This window comes from Loxodonta africana, chromosome 25, assembly GCF_030014295.1.
Source record: "Loxodonta africana isolate mLoxAfr1 chromosome 25, mLoxAfr1.hap2, whole genome shotgun sequence".
In the NCBI taxonomy this organism is placed as follows: domain Eukaryota; kingdom Metazoa; phylum Chordata; class Mammalia; order Proboscidea; family Elephantidae; genus Loxodonta; species Loxodonta africana.
The window spans coordinates 49,002,175-49,018,440 of NC_087366.1; the positions used below are offsets into that span (position 1 = coordinate 49,002,175).

The following is a 16,266-nucleotide window of genomic DNA, read 5'->3' on the forward strand; positions in this document are numbered from 1 at the left end:
CAGAAAAACAATTGGAAGAATTAGCAAAGCCAAAAGCTGGTTCTTTGAAAAAAATAACAAAATTGATAAACCATTGGCTAGACTGACTAAAGAAATACAGGAAAGGAAACAAATAACCCGAATAAGAAACGAGAAGGACCACATCACAACAGAACCAAATGAAATTAAAAGAATCATTTCAGATTATTATGAAAAATTGTACTCTAACAAATTTGAAAACCTAGAAGAAAGGGATGAATTCCTGGAAAAACACTACCTACCTAAACTAACACATTCAGAAGTAGAACAACTAAATAGACCCATAACAAAAAAAGAGATTGAAACGGTAATCAAAAAACTCCCAACAAAAAAAAGCCCTGGCCCGGACGGCTTCACTGCAGAGTTCTACCAAACCTTCAGAGAAGAGTTAACACCATTACTATTGAAGGTATTTCAAAGCATAGAAAAAGACGGAATACTACCCAACTCATTCTATGAAGCCACCATCTCCCTGATACCAAAACCAGGTAAAGACATTACAAAAAAAGAAAATTATAGACCTATATCCCTCATGAACATAGATGCAAAAATCCTCAACAAAATTCTAGCCAATAGAATCCAACAACACATCAAAAAAATAATGCACCCTGATCAAGTGGGATTTATACCAGGTATGCAAGGCTGGTTTAATATCAGAAAAACCATTAATGTAATCCATCACATAAATAAAACAAAAGACAAAAACCACATGATCTTATCAATTGATGCAGAAAAGGTATTTGACAAAGTCCAACACCCATTTTTGATAAAAACTCTTACCAAAATAGGAATTGAAGGAAAATTCCTCAACATAATAAAGGGCATCTATGCAAAGCCATCAGCCAATATCACTATAAATGGAGAGAACCTGAAAGCATTTCCCTTGAGAACAGGAACCAGACAAGGATGCCCTTTATCACCGCTCTTATTCAACATCGTACTGGAAGTCCTAGCCAGGGCAATTAGGCTAGACAAAGAAATAAAAGGTATCCGGATTGGCAAGGAAGAAGTAAAGTTATCACTATTTGCAGATGACATGATTATATACACAGAAAACCCTAAGGAATCCTCCAGAAAACTACTGAAACTAATAGAAGAGTTTGGCAGAGACTCAGGTTATAAAGTAAACATACAAAAATCACTTGGATTCCTCTACATCAACAAAAAGAACACCGAAGAGGAAATAACCAAATCAATACCATTCCCAGTAGCCCCCAAGAAGATAAGATACTTAGGAATAAATCTTACCAAGGATGTAAAAGACCTATACAAAGAAAACTACAAAGCTCTACTACAAGAAATTCAAAAGGACATACTTAAGTGGAAAAACATACCTTGCTCATGGATAGGAAGACTTAACATAGTAAAAATGTCTATTCTACCAAAAGCCATCTATACATTTAACGCACTTCCGATCCAAATTCCAATGTCATATTTTAAGGGGATAGAGAAACAAATCACCAATTTCATATGGAAGGGAAAGTAGCCCCGGATAAGCAAAAAAAAGCACTACTGAAAAAGAAGAAGAAAGTGGGAGGCCTCACTCTACCTGATTTCAGAACCTATTATACAGCCACAGTAGTCAAAACAGCCTGGTACTGGTACAACAACAGGCACATAGACCAATGGAACAGAATTGAGAACCCAGACATAGATCCATCCACGTATGAGCAGCTGATATTTGACAAAGGACTAGTGTCAATTAATTGGGGAAAAGACAGCCTTTTTAACAAATGGTGCTGGCATAACTGGATATCCATTTGCAAAAAAATGAAACAGGACCCATACCTTACACCATGCACAAAAACTAACTCCAAATGGATCAAAGACCTAAACATAAAGACTAAAATGATAAAGATCATGGAAGAAAAAATTGAAACAACCCTAGGAGCCCTAATACAAGGCATAAACAGAATACAAAACATTACCAAAAATGATGAAGAGAAACCCGATAACTGGGAGCTCCTAAAAATCAAACACCTATGCTCATCTAAAGACTTCACCAAAAGAGTAAAAAGACCACCTACAGACTGGGAAAGAATTTTCAGCTATGACATCTCCGACCAGCGCCTGATCTCTAAAATCTACATGATTCTGTCAAAACTCAACTACAAAAAGACAAACAACCCGATCAAAAAGTGGGCAAAGGATATGAACACACATTTCACTAAAGAAGATATTCAGGCAGCCAACAGATACATGAGAAAATGCTCTCGATCATTAGCCATTAGAGAAATGCAAATTAAAACTACGATGAGATTCCATCTCACACCAGCAAGGCTGGCATTAATCCAAAAAACACAAAATAATAAATGTTGGAGAGGCTGCGGAGAGATTGGAACTCTTATACACTGCTGGTGGGAATGTAAAATGGTACAACCACTTTGGAAATCTATCTGGCGTTATCTTAAACAGTTAGAAATAGAACTACCATACAACCCAGAAATCCCACTCCTAGGAATATACCCTAGAGATACAAGAGCCTTCATACAAACAGATATATGCACACCCATGTTTATTGCAGCTCTGTTTACAATAGCAAAAAGCTGGAAGCAACCAAGGTGTCCATCTACGGATGAATGGGTAAATAAATTGTGGTATATTCACACAATGGAATACTACGCATCGATAAAGAACAGTGACGAATCTCTGAAACATTTCATAACATGGAGGAACCTGGAAGGCATTATGCTGAGCGAAATTAGAGGCAAAAGGACAAATATTGTATAAGACCACTATTATAAGATCTTGAGAAATAGTAAACCTGAGAAGAACACATACTTTTGTGGTTACGAGGCGGGGAGGGAGGGAGGGTGGGAGAGGGTTTTTTATTGATTAATCAGTAGATAAGAACTGCTTTAGGTGAAGAGAAAGACAACACTCAATACATGGAAGGTCAGCTCAATTGGACTGGACCAAAAGCAGAGAAGTTTCCGGGATAAAATGAATGCTTCAAAGGTCAGCAGAGCAAGTGCGGGGGTCTGGGGCACATGGTTTGCGGGGACTTCTAAGTCAATTGGCAATATAATTCTATTATGAAATCATTCTGCATCCCACTTTGAAATGTGGCGTCTGGGGTCTTAAATGCTAACAAGCGGCCATCTAAGATGCCTCAGTTGTTCTCAACCCACCTGGATCAAAGGAGAATGAAGAACACCAAGGCCACACGACAACTAAGAGCCCAAGAGACAGAAAGGGCCACATGAACCAGAGACCTACATCATCCTGAGACCAGAAGAACTAGTTGGTGCCCGGCCACAATCGATGACTGCCCTGACAGGGAGCACAGCAGAGGACCCCTGAGGGAGCAGGAGATCAGTGGGATACAGACCCCAAATTCTCATAAAAAGACCAAACTTAATGGTCTGACTGAGACTAGAGGAATCTCAGCGGCCATGGTCCCCAGACCTTCTGTTGGCACAGGACAGGAACCATCCCCGAAGACAACTCATCAGGCATGAAAGGGACTGGTCAGCGGGTGGGAGAGAGACGCTGATGAAGAGTGAGCTAATTATATCAGGTGGACACTTGAGATTGTCTTGGCAACTCTTGTCTGGAGGGGGGATGGGAGGATAGAGAGAGAGGGAAGCTGGCAAAATTGTCACGAAAGGAGAGACTGAAAGGGCTGACTCAAGAGGGGGAGAGCAAGTGGGAGTAGGGAGTGAGATATATGTAAACTTATATGTGACAGACTGATTGGATTTGTAAACGTTCACTTGAAGCTTAATAAAAGTTAATAAAAAAAAAAAAAAGATAGGAAAGAAAGAAAAGACCAAAATGGATGTCAGAGGAGAATCTGAAACTTGGTCTTGAACATCAAGTAGCTAAAATGAAAGGAAGAAACGATGAAGTAAAAGGGCCAAACAGAAGATTTCAAAGAGCAGCTCAAGAAGACAAGTATTATAATGAAGTACGCAAGGACCTGCATATAGAAAACCAAATGGGAAGAACACACACCGCATTTCTCAAGCTGGAAGAACTGAAGAAAAAATTCAAGCCTCAAGTTGGCAATATTGAAGAATTCTACAGGGAAAATATTAAATGATACAGGAAGCATCAAAAGAAGATAGGAGTACACAGAGTCACTGTACCAAAAAGAATTGGTCAATGTTCAGTTATTTCAGGAGGTAGCATATGATCAAGAACCAATGGTACTGAAGGAAGAGGTCCAAACTGCACTGAAAGCATTGGTGAAAAACAAGGCTCCAGGAGTTGACGGAATACCAGTTGAGATGTTTCAACGATTGCATGTAGCACTAGAAGTGCTCACTTGTCTATGCAAAAAAATTTTGAAGATAGCTTCCTGGCCAGCGAGCTAGACGAGATCCATATTTGTACCCGTTCCAAAGAAAGGTGATTTAACAGATTGCAGAAATTATTGAAAAATATCATTAATATCACAAACAAGTAAAATTTTGCTGAAGATCATTCAAAAGTGGCTGCAGCAGTACGTCGACAGGGAAGTGCCAGAAATTCAAGCTGGATTCAGAAGAGGACATGGGACAAGGGTTATCACTGCTGATGTCAGATAGATCGTGGATGAGAGCGGGGAAAACCACAAAGATGTTTACCTGTGTTTTATTGACTATGCTAAGGTATTCAACTATGTGGATCACAACAAATTATGGATAACATTACGAAGAAGGGGAACACTTGATTGTGCTTATGAAGAACCTGTACATAGATCAAGAAGCAGTTGTTCAAACAGAACAAGGGGATATTTTGGGGTTTAAAATCAGGAAAGGTGTGTGTCAGGGTTGTATCCTTTCACCATACTTATTCAGTCTGTATGCTGAGCAAATAATCCAAGAAGCTGGACTGTATGAAGAAGAACGTGGCATCAGGATTGGAGGATGACTGATTAACGACCTGCGATATGGACATGACATAACCTTGCCTGCTGAAAGTGAAGAGGACTTGAAGCACTTACTGATAAAGGTCAAAGATCACAGTGTTCAGTATGAATTACACCTCAACATAAAAAAACAAAAACCCTCACAATTATATTAATAAGCAAAGTGATAATAAACAGAGAAAATACTGAAGTTGTCAAGGATTTCATTTTACTTGGATCCACAGTCAATGTCCTTGGAAGCAGCAGTCGGGAAATCAAACGATGTGTTGCATTGGGCACAACTGCTGCAAAAGATCTCTTAAAAGTATTGAAAAACAAAGATGTCACTTTAAGGACTAAGGTCGCTCAACCCAAGCCGTGGTGTTTTCAGTCGCCTCATTTGCATGTGAAAGCTTGACAATGAATAAGGAAGACCAAAGATGAATTGATTCCTTTGAATTGTGCTGTTGGTGAAGAATATTGAATATACTATGGATTGCCAGAAGAACAAACAAATCTGTCTTCAAAGAAGTACAGCCAGAATGCTCATTAGAAGTGATGATGGCATAAACATACAAAAATCAGTTGGATTCCTCTACACCAACAAAAAGAACATTGAAGAGGAAACCACCAAATCAATATCATTTACAGAAGCCCCCAAGAAGATAAAATACTTAGGAATAAATCTTACCGGAGATGTAAAAGACTTACACAAACAAAACTACAAAACACTTCTTGAAGAAACCAAAAGAGACCTACGTAAGTGGAAAAACATGCCTTGCTAATGGATAGGAACACTTAACATTATAAAAATGTCCATTCTACCAAAAGCGATCTGTAGATGTAATACAATTCCAATCCAAATTCCAATGACATTTTTTAATGAGATGGAGAAACAAATCACCAGCTTCATATGGAAGGGCAAAAGGCCCTGGATAAGTAAAGCATTACTGAAAAAGAAGAACAAAGTGGGAGGCCTCACTCTACCTGGTTTTAGAACCTATTATACCACCAGAGTAGTCAAAACAGCCTGGTACTGGTACAACAACAGATACATAGACCAATGGGACAGAATTGAGAATCCAGGCATAAATCCATCCACATGTGAGCAGTTGATATTTGACAAAGGCCCCAAAGCAGTTAAATGGGGAAAAGACAGTCTTTTTAACAAATGGTGCTGGCATAACTGGATAGCCATCTGCAAAAAGATGAAACAAGACCATGCACACATGCACAAAAACGAGCTCAAAACGGATCAAAGATCATGGAAGAAAAAATAGGGACAATGTTAGGAGCCCTAAAACATGGCATAAACAGTATATAAAACATTATAAAGAATGCAGAAGAAAAACTAGATAACTGGGAGCTCCTAAAAACCAAACACCTATGCTCATCCAAAGACATCACCAAAAGAGTAAAAAGATTACCTACAGACTGGGAAAAAGTTTTTAGCTATGACATTTCTGATCAGTGCCTGATCTCTAAAATCTACATGATACTGCAAAAACTCAACTGCAAAAAGACAAATAACCCAATTAAAAGATGGGCAAAAGATATGAACAGACACTTCACTAAAGAAGACGTTCAGATAGGTAACAGATACATGAAGAAATGCTCGTGATCATAAGCCATTAGAGAAAAGGAAATCAAAACGACAATGAGATTCCATCTCACTCCAACAAGTCTGCCATTAATCCAAAAAACACAAAACAATAAATGTTGGAGAGGCCGTGGAGAGATTGGGACACTTATACAGTGCTGGTGGGAATGTAAAATGGTACAACCACTTTGGAAATTGATTTGGCGCTTTCTTAAAAAGCTAGAAATAGAACTACCATAGGATCCAGAAATCCCACTCCTTGGAATATATCCTAGAGAAATAAGAGCCTTTACACGAACAGATATATACACACCCATGTTCATTGCAGCACTGTTTACAATAGCAAAAAGATGGAAGCAACCAAGGTGCCCATCAGTGGATGAATGGATAAATAAATGATGGCATATTCACACAATGGAATACTACGCATCAATAAAGAACAGTGATGAACCTGTGAAATATTTTATAACATGGAGGAACCTGGAAGGCATTACGCTGAGTGAAATCAGTCAGTTGCAAAAGGAAAAATATTGTATAAGACCACTATTATAAGAACTAGAGAAATAGTTCAAACAGAGAAGAAAATATTCTTTGATGGTTACGAGAGTGAGGAGGGAAGGAGAGTGGGAAAGGGGTATTCGCTAGATAGTAGATAAGAACTACTTTAGGTGAAGGGAAAGGCAACACCCAATACAGGCAAGGTCAGCACAACAGGACTAAACCAAAAGCAAAGAAGTTTCCTGAATGAACTGAATGCTTCGAAGGCCAGCGTAGCAGGGGCAGGGTTTTGGGGACCGTGGTTTCAGGGGACATCTAAGTCAGTTGGCATAATAAAATCTATTAAGAAAACATTCTGCATCCCACTTTGGAGAGTGGCATCTGGGGTCTTAAACGCTAGCAGGTAACCGTCTAAGATGCATCAATTGGTCTCAACCCACCTGCACCAAAGGAGAATGAAGAACACCAAAGACACAAGGTAATTACGAGCCCAAGAGACAGAAAGGGGCATATAAACCAGAGACTACATCAGCCTGAGACCAGAAGAACTAGATGGAGCCTGGCTACAACCGATGACTGCCCTGACAGGGAACACAACAGAGAACCCCTGAGGAAGCAGGAGAGCAGTGGGATGCAGACCCCAAATTCTCATAAAAAAACCAGACTTAATGGTCTGACTGAGACTAGAAGGACCCTGGTGGTCACAGCCCCCAGACGTTCTGTTGGCCCAGGACAGGAACCATTCCCAAAGCCAACTCTTCAGACAGGGATTGGACTGGACAATGGGGTGGAGAGGGGTGCTGGTAAGGAGTGAGCTTCTTGCATCCGGTGGACACTTGAGACTATGTTGATATCTCCTGCCTGGAGGGTAGAGGGGATTAGAAGCTGGCGAAATGGACACGAAAAGAAAGAGTGGTGGTAGAGCGCGGGCTGTCTCATTAGGGGAAGAGCAATTCAGAGCATGTAGCAAGGTGTATGTAAGTTTTTGTGTGAGAGACTGACTTGATTTGTTAACTTTCACTTAGAATACAATAAAATTTTTTTTTTAAAAGTGAGGATGGCGAGACTTCGTTGTCATGAATTGAATTATGTCCCCCCCAAAATGTGTGTATTAACTTTGTTAGGCCATGATTCCCAGTATTTTGTGATTGTAATTTTATGTTAAGAGGATTAGGGTGCGATTGTAACACCACCCTTACTCAGATCACCTCCATGATCCAATGTAAAGACAGTTTCCTTGGGGTGTGGCCTGCACCACCTTTTTATCTCGTAAGAGATGAAAGGGAAGCAAGCAGAGAGTTGGGGACCTCATACCAGCAAGAAAGCAGCACTGGGAGCAGAGCGTGTCCTTTGGACCTGAGGTCCCTGTGCCTGAGAAGCTCCTCCACCAGGGGAATTTTGAGGACAAGGAATCTTCCTCCAGAGCAGACAGAGAGAGAAAGCCATCCCCTGGAGCTGACGCCCTGAATTTGGACTTCTATCCTGCGGTACTATGAGGAAATAAATTTCTCTTTGTTAAAGCCATCCACTTGTGGTATTTCTGTTATAGCAGCACTAGATAACTGAGACATTCATCTTGTACATACTTTGTACATGTTATCAGGAGGGATCAGTCCCTGAAGAAGGACATCATGCTTAGTAAAGTAGAGGGTCATCAAAAAAGAGGAAGACCCTCACCAAGACGGATTGGCGTAGTGGCTGCAACAGTTCGCTTAAGCATAACGATCATGAGGATGGCATAGGGACCGGGCAGTGTTTCGTTCTGTTGTACACAGGGTCACTATGAGTTGGAACTGGCTTGACGGTACCTAACAACAACATTACACATCTGATTGGAGATATCAAGTAGGCAGTTCTTTTAGACAAGCCTAGATTTTTAGAGGCTGGAAATAAAACCCTGGGAATATTTACCTCTCACCTGATATGTAAAGCTGTGAGAGTATATCACTTAATGAATGTGTATAGGTAGCAAAGAGGTCCAGTCTTTAGAAGTTGGGCAGTTTGGAATAACTAGCAAAGCAGATAGAGAAGGAGCAGCAAGAACAGTAAGGAGGAAAACCAGATAAATATGGTGTTTTGAAAGCCAAGTGAAGAAGGTATATCAAATCTGATATGTCAAATAAGGTGAAGTCTGAATCAACTAAGATGAGGACTAAATACCGGCCACAGAGTTTAGTGATATGAGTGTCATGGTGACCTTGAGAAGAGAAATTTCAGTGGAAGAGTTGGATCAAACACCCTAGAGTAGGATCAAGGGAAAATTGTAGAAGAGCAATTGCAGACAGACAGCATAGACAAAACTACTACTATTTGGAGTGGTTTATTGTAAAGGCAAGCAGCGACATGGGGTAGTAGTTAGAGGAGAAATTAATGGTAAAAGGAGCTTCTTTTTGCCTTTTTTTTTTTTTTTTAATGGGAGAAAGAGCAACATGCTTGTAATTGGTTAGAATCATCCAATAGATAATCCAGGAAAAAGTGGAGAGAATTGCTGGAGCAATGTACTTACACAGGTGCTTTCTCCAATCCTACATTTTTTACATATAGTACAGATGAGAAAGTAGAGTGTTTGGGCACAGCCTACATACAGATGAAAGTAGATAGAATGGTGGGGATTTGTTCACATGTTGAGCTCTCCTGTTGAGTTGGACATGTTGAATTTGAGACATCCTTGTGGAGGTATCAAGTCACAGTTTGAAGCCCAGCAGAGTTTCGGATGTAGATTCAAAGGTCATCAGCATAAAAGCTAACAACTGAAACCAGTTAGTGTAGTAGATGAGATGCCTTAGAGTGTGTAGAGAAGAGATGAGCAGATGAGGCAGAACACCGAGGAGCATTGACATGCAAGAGAAGGATAGAAGAAGAGTTCACAAGGCAGCTGAGAAGAAGTCAGAGACGTTGGCTGAAAATCAGGAGAGTGTAGTGTCACCGAAGCCAAGGAAAGATAGCATTTCAAAAGGGAGGGAATGGACTACATTGTCAAAGGTAGCCAGCAGACTGGATGTAATAAGAAGTGGATCAGTTGTGATTTTTGTGAGAGCAGTTTTTGTTGCAGTGGTGGAGGGAGAAGCCAGATATTGGGGTGGTGAGGAACAATGTAGCAATGAGGAAGTGGAGACAGCAAACTCCTCCAGATTACAAGATACTTATCAGTGAATGGGAGGTAAAGAAAAGTGGCAAATGAAGTGGAACATAGGGTTTAGGGGAGACTTTGTTTTCGTTTTAAAATTGGAGAGATTTAAGCTTATTTAATGCTAATAGGAAAAAGCAAGAATGGTTTAACATAGAAATTTTGCTCAATTTTTATAGCATCCAAGAGAGTTTATGTATATATTTTTTCTGAAAGAAGGCTTCTTTTTAATTTTTTTTTGTTGTTGTTATTTGTTTTTAAACTTGCGTCTGTATCAGGGAAGATTCTTAAACATAGCTAAATTTCACCTGTTGACTATAGATAATAAGCAAAGTGACACATTTGCTTGGAAAGAGAATGGTTTAGTTTTCTTGAATTTAATTAGTTTCTTCAATAACCTAATGGTGTAAAGGATTTTTAAGATTGCACTTTTAGAATCATCCATTAATTATCCTCTCTGTTGACTTAAAAGCAATCGTATATAAAATTACCCCACCCTGATCCACACTGAATTTCATTTGCTTTTATATCCTCCATCAAACTGCTATAAATATAAGCCTCTTTGGCTATATGACAACATAGCCTGCAAAAACTGCTTCCCCTAGCTTCCTTAGGAGGTTTTTTATAAGTCTGTTAGAACTGTGTTTATCTTTAAGGATATATCAGTCCTGCCCCCCCTACCATAATTTTAAATAAATTTTATAATATTAAATTTGGTATGTATGTATGTGTAGAAAGAAAGAAGGGGATAGGGAGAAAGAGAGGGAGGGGAGGGCTGAAAGTATAGAGAGAACCATTGAAAATTTAATTGAGAATTTTCTATACATATTAGAGCTGAGCATAAAGAATCTTTTTGTGGTCCATATATCCTCCTCTTTCCCTAATGTCTTCCTTTTCCCAAATTTTCTAGAATATGTAGGGTCGCTATGAGTCGGAATCGACTCAACAGCACTGGTTTTTGGGTTTTATACATATTCAAATAAGGTGAGTATAATCAGGAAGTTTGCAAGTTACAGATGTCTTCCTCATATATTCAAATGAAAAACAAAGTAGGTGTTATTTAGCAGACAAATCTATTAATTAAAAACAAATGAGTGTGTAAAAAATGAGTGTGATTTTTAGTTTTAAGAGGAAAGATTGGGATTTGGAACAATTATAAGTGATTTCTCAGAATGATACGGATGGCACAACACCCACTGTCTTAGGCTGGGTTCTCTAGAGGAGCAAAACCAGTGAAAACTAGAGAGAGAGATTTATCTCAAGGAAATGACTCATGCAGTTGTGGAAGCTGGCAAGTCTTAAATCCATGGATCAGGCATCAGGCTGGAGGCTTCTCCTGACTCATGTGGTTGCAGGAGCTGACAAACCCAAAATCTTCAGGTCAGGCAGAAGGCTGGTGGCTCACAGAGTTGCAGGAGCTGGTGAAACCCAAGTTCTGCAGGTCAGGCAACAGGCTGCGCTGGCTCACATCCCAAGAACCAGAGGTCAGAGGATGATGAGTCAATGCAGGATCCAGAGAGAGCGAACTCTCATCCATATATTTTATGTGCAGGCCATACCCCCAAGGAAACTCCTTTTCAACTGATTAGCTGCTCACATCAGTTCACAAAATGGGGGATGACTACATCAGATCACAAAATGGAGGGTGATTACATCATTACATAACAGCCAAACCATTGAGAATCATGCCCCAGCCAAGTTGACACACAACCTCAACCATCACACCCATTTGGACACCATTATTTTCAATAAAATCAGGGAACCCAATTCCATTGAATCATTTTCCACCACCAGCTCCAGACTCACAGGACAGCTATCACAGTGCTTTTCAAGCATGCTAGTATTCTCTTTCACTAATACATTTATTAATGCCTAGGTGAAAAGTGTTTTCCAGGTGTTCCTGAGAGTATGATTAGGGGATGGTTGAGCAGGTTGCACATAATAGATCCACTCCAACATTCGCATCTCTCTGAGCCAGTGGGCTCTTTCCTCTACTCTATGCCAGGTAGGTTCTGGCATTTCAGGGCTATAGATTGTAGGCCACTGTTGGTTCCAAGCTTCAGCTAACCAGCCTAGTGGTGAAAAATTACATCTCAGTATTTAAACACAACACATGAAATCACAAATCCCCAGTGAATGCACCCATGTGATAAATTTATCAGTATCTAATCTTTTATTTAATCCCCCTTAGCCTAAACCTTTAGAACTCATTCCTATATGCTGCCTATATTCTCTCTAATACAAATCAGAAAGATCCTACAACTCCTTCACTTCTCCTTCACTTCTATATCTGGCCAGTGCCGGGATCTTAACTCTTATTATATACCTGGAGATAATGACAGGTACTGGGGGAGGTGTTGAGGATAATTAGCATCCCCCTTTTGAGGCAACTACTCCAGGATGAGGCTGCAAGGAAAGTTCAGTGGAATATGAGTGTCCAAGTTCGCAGCCTCATCTGTTTCTACCCAAAGGTGCCCATACTGTGTCTCAGGACTCCACTCATTCCCAATCACATCCATGTCTTAGCCTAAGAGATTTGGTCAGTGTTGTACAGGTCACTATCATGTGTCTCCTGATGTGATGCACTGAGAAGAACATAGCATAATTTCTCTGGTATTCCAGCCAAGAATGTATTGTGTGATTCTAGTAGTAAACATCAGATGGATGCAGATTGGTGGTCACCCTGCATAGTAAAAGGCCTGTACTCTTTAAAACTGCCAAGAACATGAGAGGTAAAGAAGACTGAGGAACTATTCTAGACCAAAGAAAATTGGAGAGACATGTCTACTAAATGCGGCTCATGTTTCCGGACTGGATCCTGGACTAGAAAAGAAAAGAAGACATTGTTGGGCTAGTTGGCAAAACTTGAATTGGGTCCATGGATTTGTATGGTAGTGTTCTATCGATGTCAATTTTTGTAATTTCGAGGGTTGCATACTGGTTTTGTTGGAGTGTCCTTGACTCTAAGAAGTACAAAAAAAAAAAAAGTTGCTGTGGAGTCGATTCCAACTCATAGTGACCCTAAACAGATTGGGGTATTTAGGAGTAATTGGACATATTATCTGCAGCTTGTTCTCAGTCGTTCAGAAAAAGACCATTGGTAATAGGTACACAGAGAGAGAGGGTGATGGAGCAAATATAGTGAAATGTTAACAATTAGGAAATCTTCATTGGATACAGGAAACCCTGGTGGCGTAGTGGTTAAGTGCTATGGCTGCTAACCAAGAGGTCAGCAGTTCAAATCCCCCAGAAGCTTCTTGAAAACTCTATGGGGCAGTTCTACTCTGTCCTATAGGATTGTTATGAGTCAGAATCGACTTGACAGCAGTGGGTAATTGGTTACAGGAATTCTTTATAATATTCTTGCAAACTTTCTATAAAATTGAAATGTTTTCAAAATAAAATATTTTAAACATTTAAATTCAGGTATAAACTAATTTATAATTATGAACAAAAAGTTTGGAATAGTAACCTTTCTTAATTAAGATAATAGGAAATGAGTCTAGCCCAATCTTAAATAAGGGCCTAAAACTTCGTATTTTTTAAGAATATTGTGCTGCAAATATATAAAGAAAAGTACCTAACTTGGTCTCAGATTAATTTGTCTTTAGATAAGACATAATGAACATGAAGCAGATGGCAATTATTATTTTCATTTTAGTAGCTTATTTCATTAACTTTGAGGAAACCTTCTCTGAGTATACAATATAATGTAGCCACCTTCTCCCAGATTATATCTATGACAGTGCCATATTTCACTTTCTTTTTAGAACTTATCATCAGAAATTTGTCCATTTACTCACTTTCTTTGCTTGTCTTCATCCACTGGAATGTATGTTCCATGAGAGCAGAGCCTGTCCTTAGGGCCTAGAACAATTCCTTGGCATATAATAGGCATTCAATAAATCGAAGAATGAACAAAGCAGCAGTAGCATACACAAACATCGTGGAAAGTGTTTCCATCAGGCCTGTCATTGCATAATGCTGGCTAAACCAAAAAAAAAAACAAACCCAGTGCCGTCAAGTCGATTCCGACTCATAGCGACCCTATAGGACAGAGTGGAACTGCCGCATAGAGTTTCCAAAGAGCGCCTGGCGGATTTGAACGGCCGACCCTTTGGTTATCAGCCGTAGCACTTAACCACTACGCCACCAGGGTTTCCAGCTAGCCCCCTATTATTCTGTATTCTATGTGCCTAATGCTCCGGGAGTTCAATTTAATATGTATCTATTGTTTTTGTTGGGTTCTGTCGAGTCAATTCTGATTGGTCGGAACGCATGTGACAGAGTAGAACTGCCCCATAGTGTTTTCTTGGCTGTAATCTTTATGGAAGCAGATTGCCAGGTCTTTCTTGTGCAGAGTTGCTGGGAGGATTCAAACTGCCGACCTTTCAGTTATCAGCTGAGCACTTAACTCTTGCACCATCAGGGTCCCTATCTATTAACATGATAGCTGTTGCAAAAATGATTTCTTTCAAGTGTTCAGTTGACTTTAATTCAATTATTTATTTTCCTTTTATGTTTTGAATTTTGTTAGTCAAAGCGAAAGGGAAGAATTTGAAAATGAGTTCAAGCAGCAGTATGAACGAGAAAAAGTGTTATTAACTGAAGAAAATAAAAAGCTAACAAGTGAACTTGATAAGGTGAGTAATTCAATCTCATTTATATAAATTGAGCATATGCTGTGATAGGAATTATGGGTATAATTTTATATTTGGTATGCATTTTTGGTTTAATAATTCTCCTTACTAAGATTACTTGTATGGCACAGGAAATTTTTTGTTATACCAATCTGTGACAGAAGTCTTCTGGAGAGAGAGCTTTGCTTATCTTATTCTTTGTCCCATTTTTTATTTTGTGGGACCTCTATTCTTTATTTTACTTTTCATCTATTCTCTTTTTGACTCTTTTCTCTCATGCTCACCACTTATTCTCTCATGGCTTGCTAAGTTCAGCAAAACTTCAGAATTCAAATGGCTGGCCCTTGGCAAGAGCAGGCAAACTTGGTGAAATTATGGCATCTGGGATACATACTCACCATGGAGAACTGCTAATAGCTAGAAACGATACCATTGATTTTTTGACAATTGGTATTTGAGAATCCAAAGAAACCAACTCTACCTAAACTCTATAGCTTGAATTAAAAGGAGATTGAATTTAGAATTAGCCAGATTTATGAACAAATTTTCAAATACTTAATGGAATTTTTTTCCATTTAGTATCAGATTTTTCAAACTGCCATTGTTGTGCATTTCTTGTGCCAATTCTTAACATACAGCTGTAAAAATCCTAGTATTAACCAGAAGTTTTAATGATTCTATTTACAGTTAAATAAGCAGAGTTGGATAATTGTGTTTTATAATGATTTTCAGAATTTTCCTCCAATAAAAGTATTATGTTTAATTATTAGTTATTCCATTAATAGCTTGAAGGACCATGACTAGTTATAAAATAGTTCCCATATTCTGCAAAAAACTCTATTTTCCATTGTGTTCTGTATATCTATTTCCCTCATTACTTTCCTGTGACTTACTTTGTTTTCTAACAACTTAAGAAATTACTTTTCTTGTTTGGCTGAAAACTACTTTAGAAAGAACACTAATAGTTCATTTTGTAAAGATTTATGAAGCTAATATACATAAGAATTATGGAAAGTGGCTGAATAATAAGTATTATAAATGGATTTTTTAAAACCATTAAGTGTATATACTTTGAAAAGTAGCTCTTAGTTATTTCCACTAAAATAAAACTGACAATATTTCAACTTTATCCAACTAGTTCACATAATTATTTTGTGTATTTGAACTAATGGCTATAAAATTAAATATAATTTTTATCTACAAGACAGTTTTAAAATTCTGTTAAATCAAGAGTTTCACCTTGTAATGAAAATAATAATATTAAATTGTATAAGGCCTCTTTATGTAGAGTTACTAAGCGAATTACCCAGTAAAAAATTTATAGTTTGATAAAAATTGTATTGGGAAATAATCAGATTGAACGTAGATCAAATCTTATATTCTACTTTTGTTTTAATATCATTATTACTTCATGGTCCTGCTGAGTTTAAAATATGTTTTTAGAGAGGATTTTTTTTTTAAATGTTCTTTTGATTAAAATTGTGTTGAGATCTAATGCATCCGTAAGGAAGAGACTTACTTAGGTCTGCTATACATAGTGAAGGCTCCT

The 16,266-nt window shown here is 38.6% G+C and overlaps 1 protein-coding gene across 6 annotated transcripts in view; it reads left to right on the top strand.

Annotated features, from left to right (window-relative positions):
- CDC42BPA (CDC42 binding protein kinase alpha) overlaps positions 1-16,266 on the top strand; it is a 341,599-nt gene that overhangs the window by 237,770 nt on the left and 87,563 nt on the right. For all 6 annotated transcript variants that reach the window (XM_064276784.1, XM_010591062.3, XM_010591060.3 and 3 more), the window contains one exon: positions 14,615-14,720. In XM_064276784.1, coding sequence (XP_064132854.1) covers positions 14,615-14,720 — 106 coding nt within the window. The remainder of the gene's footprint in view (positions 1-14,614; positions 14,721-16,266) is intronic.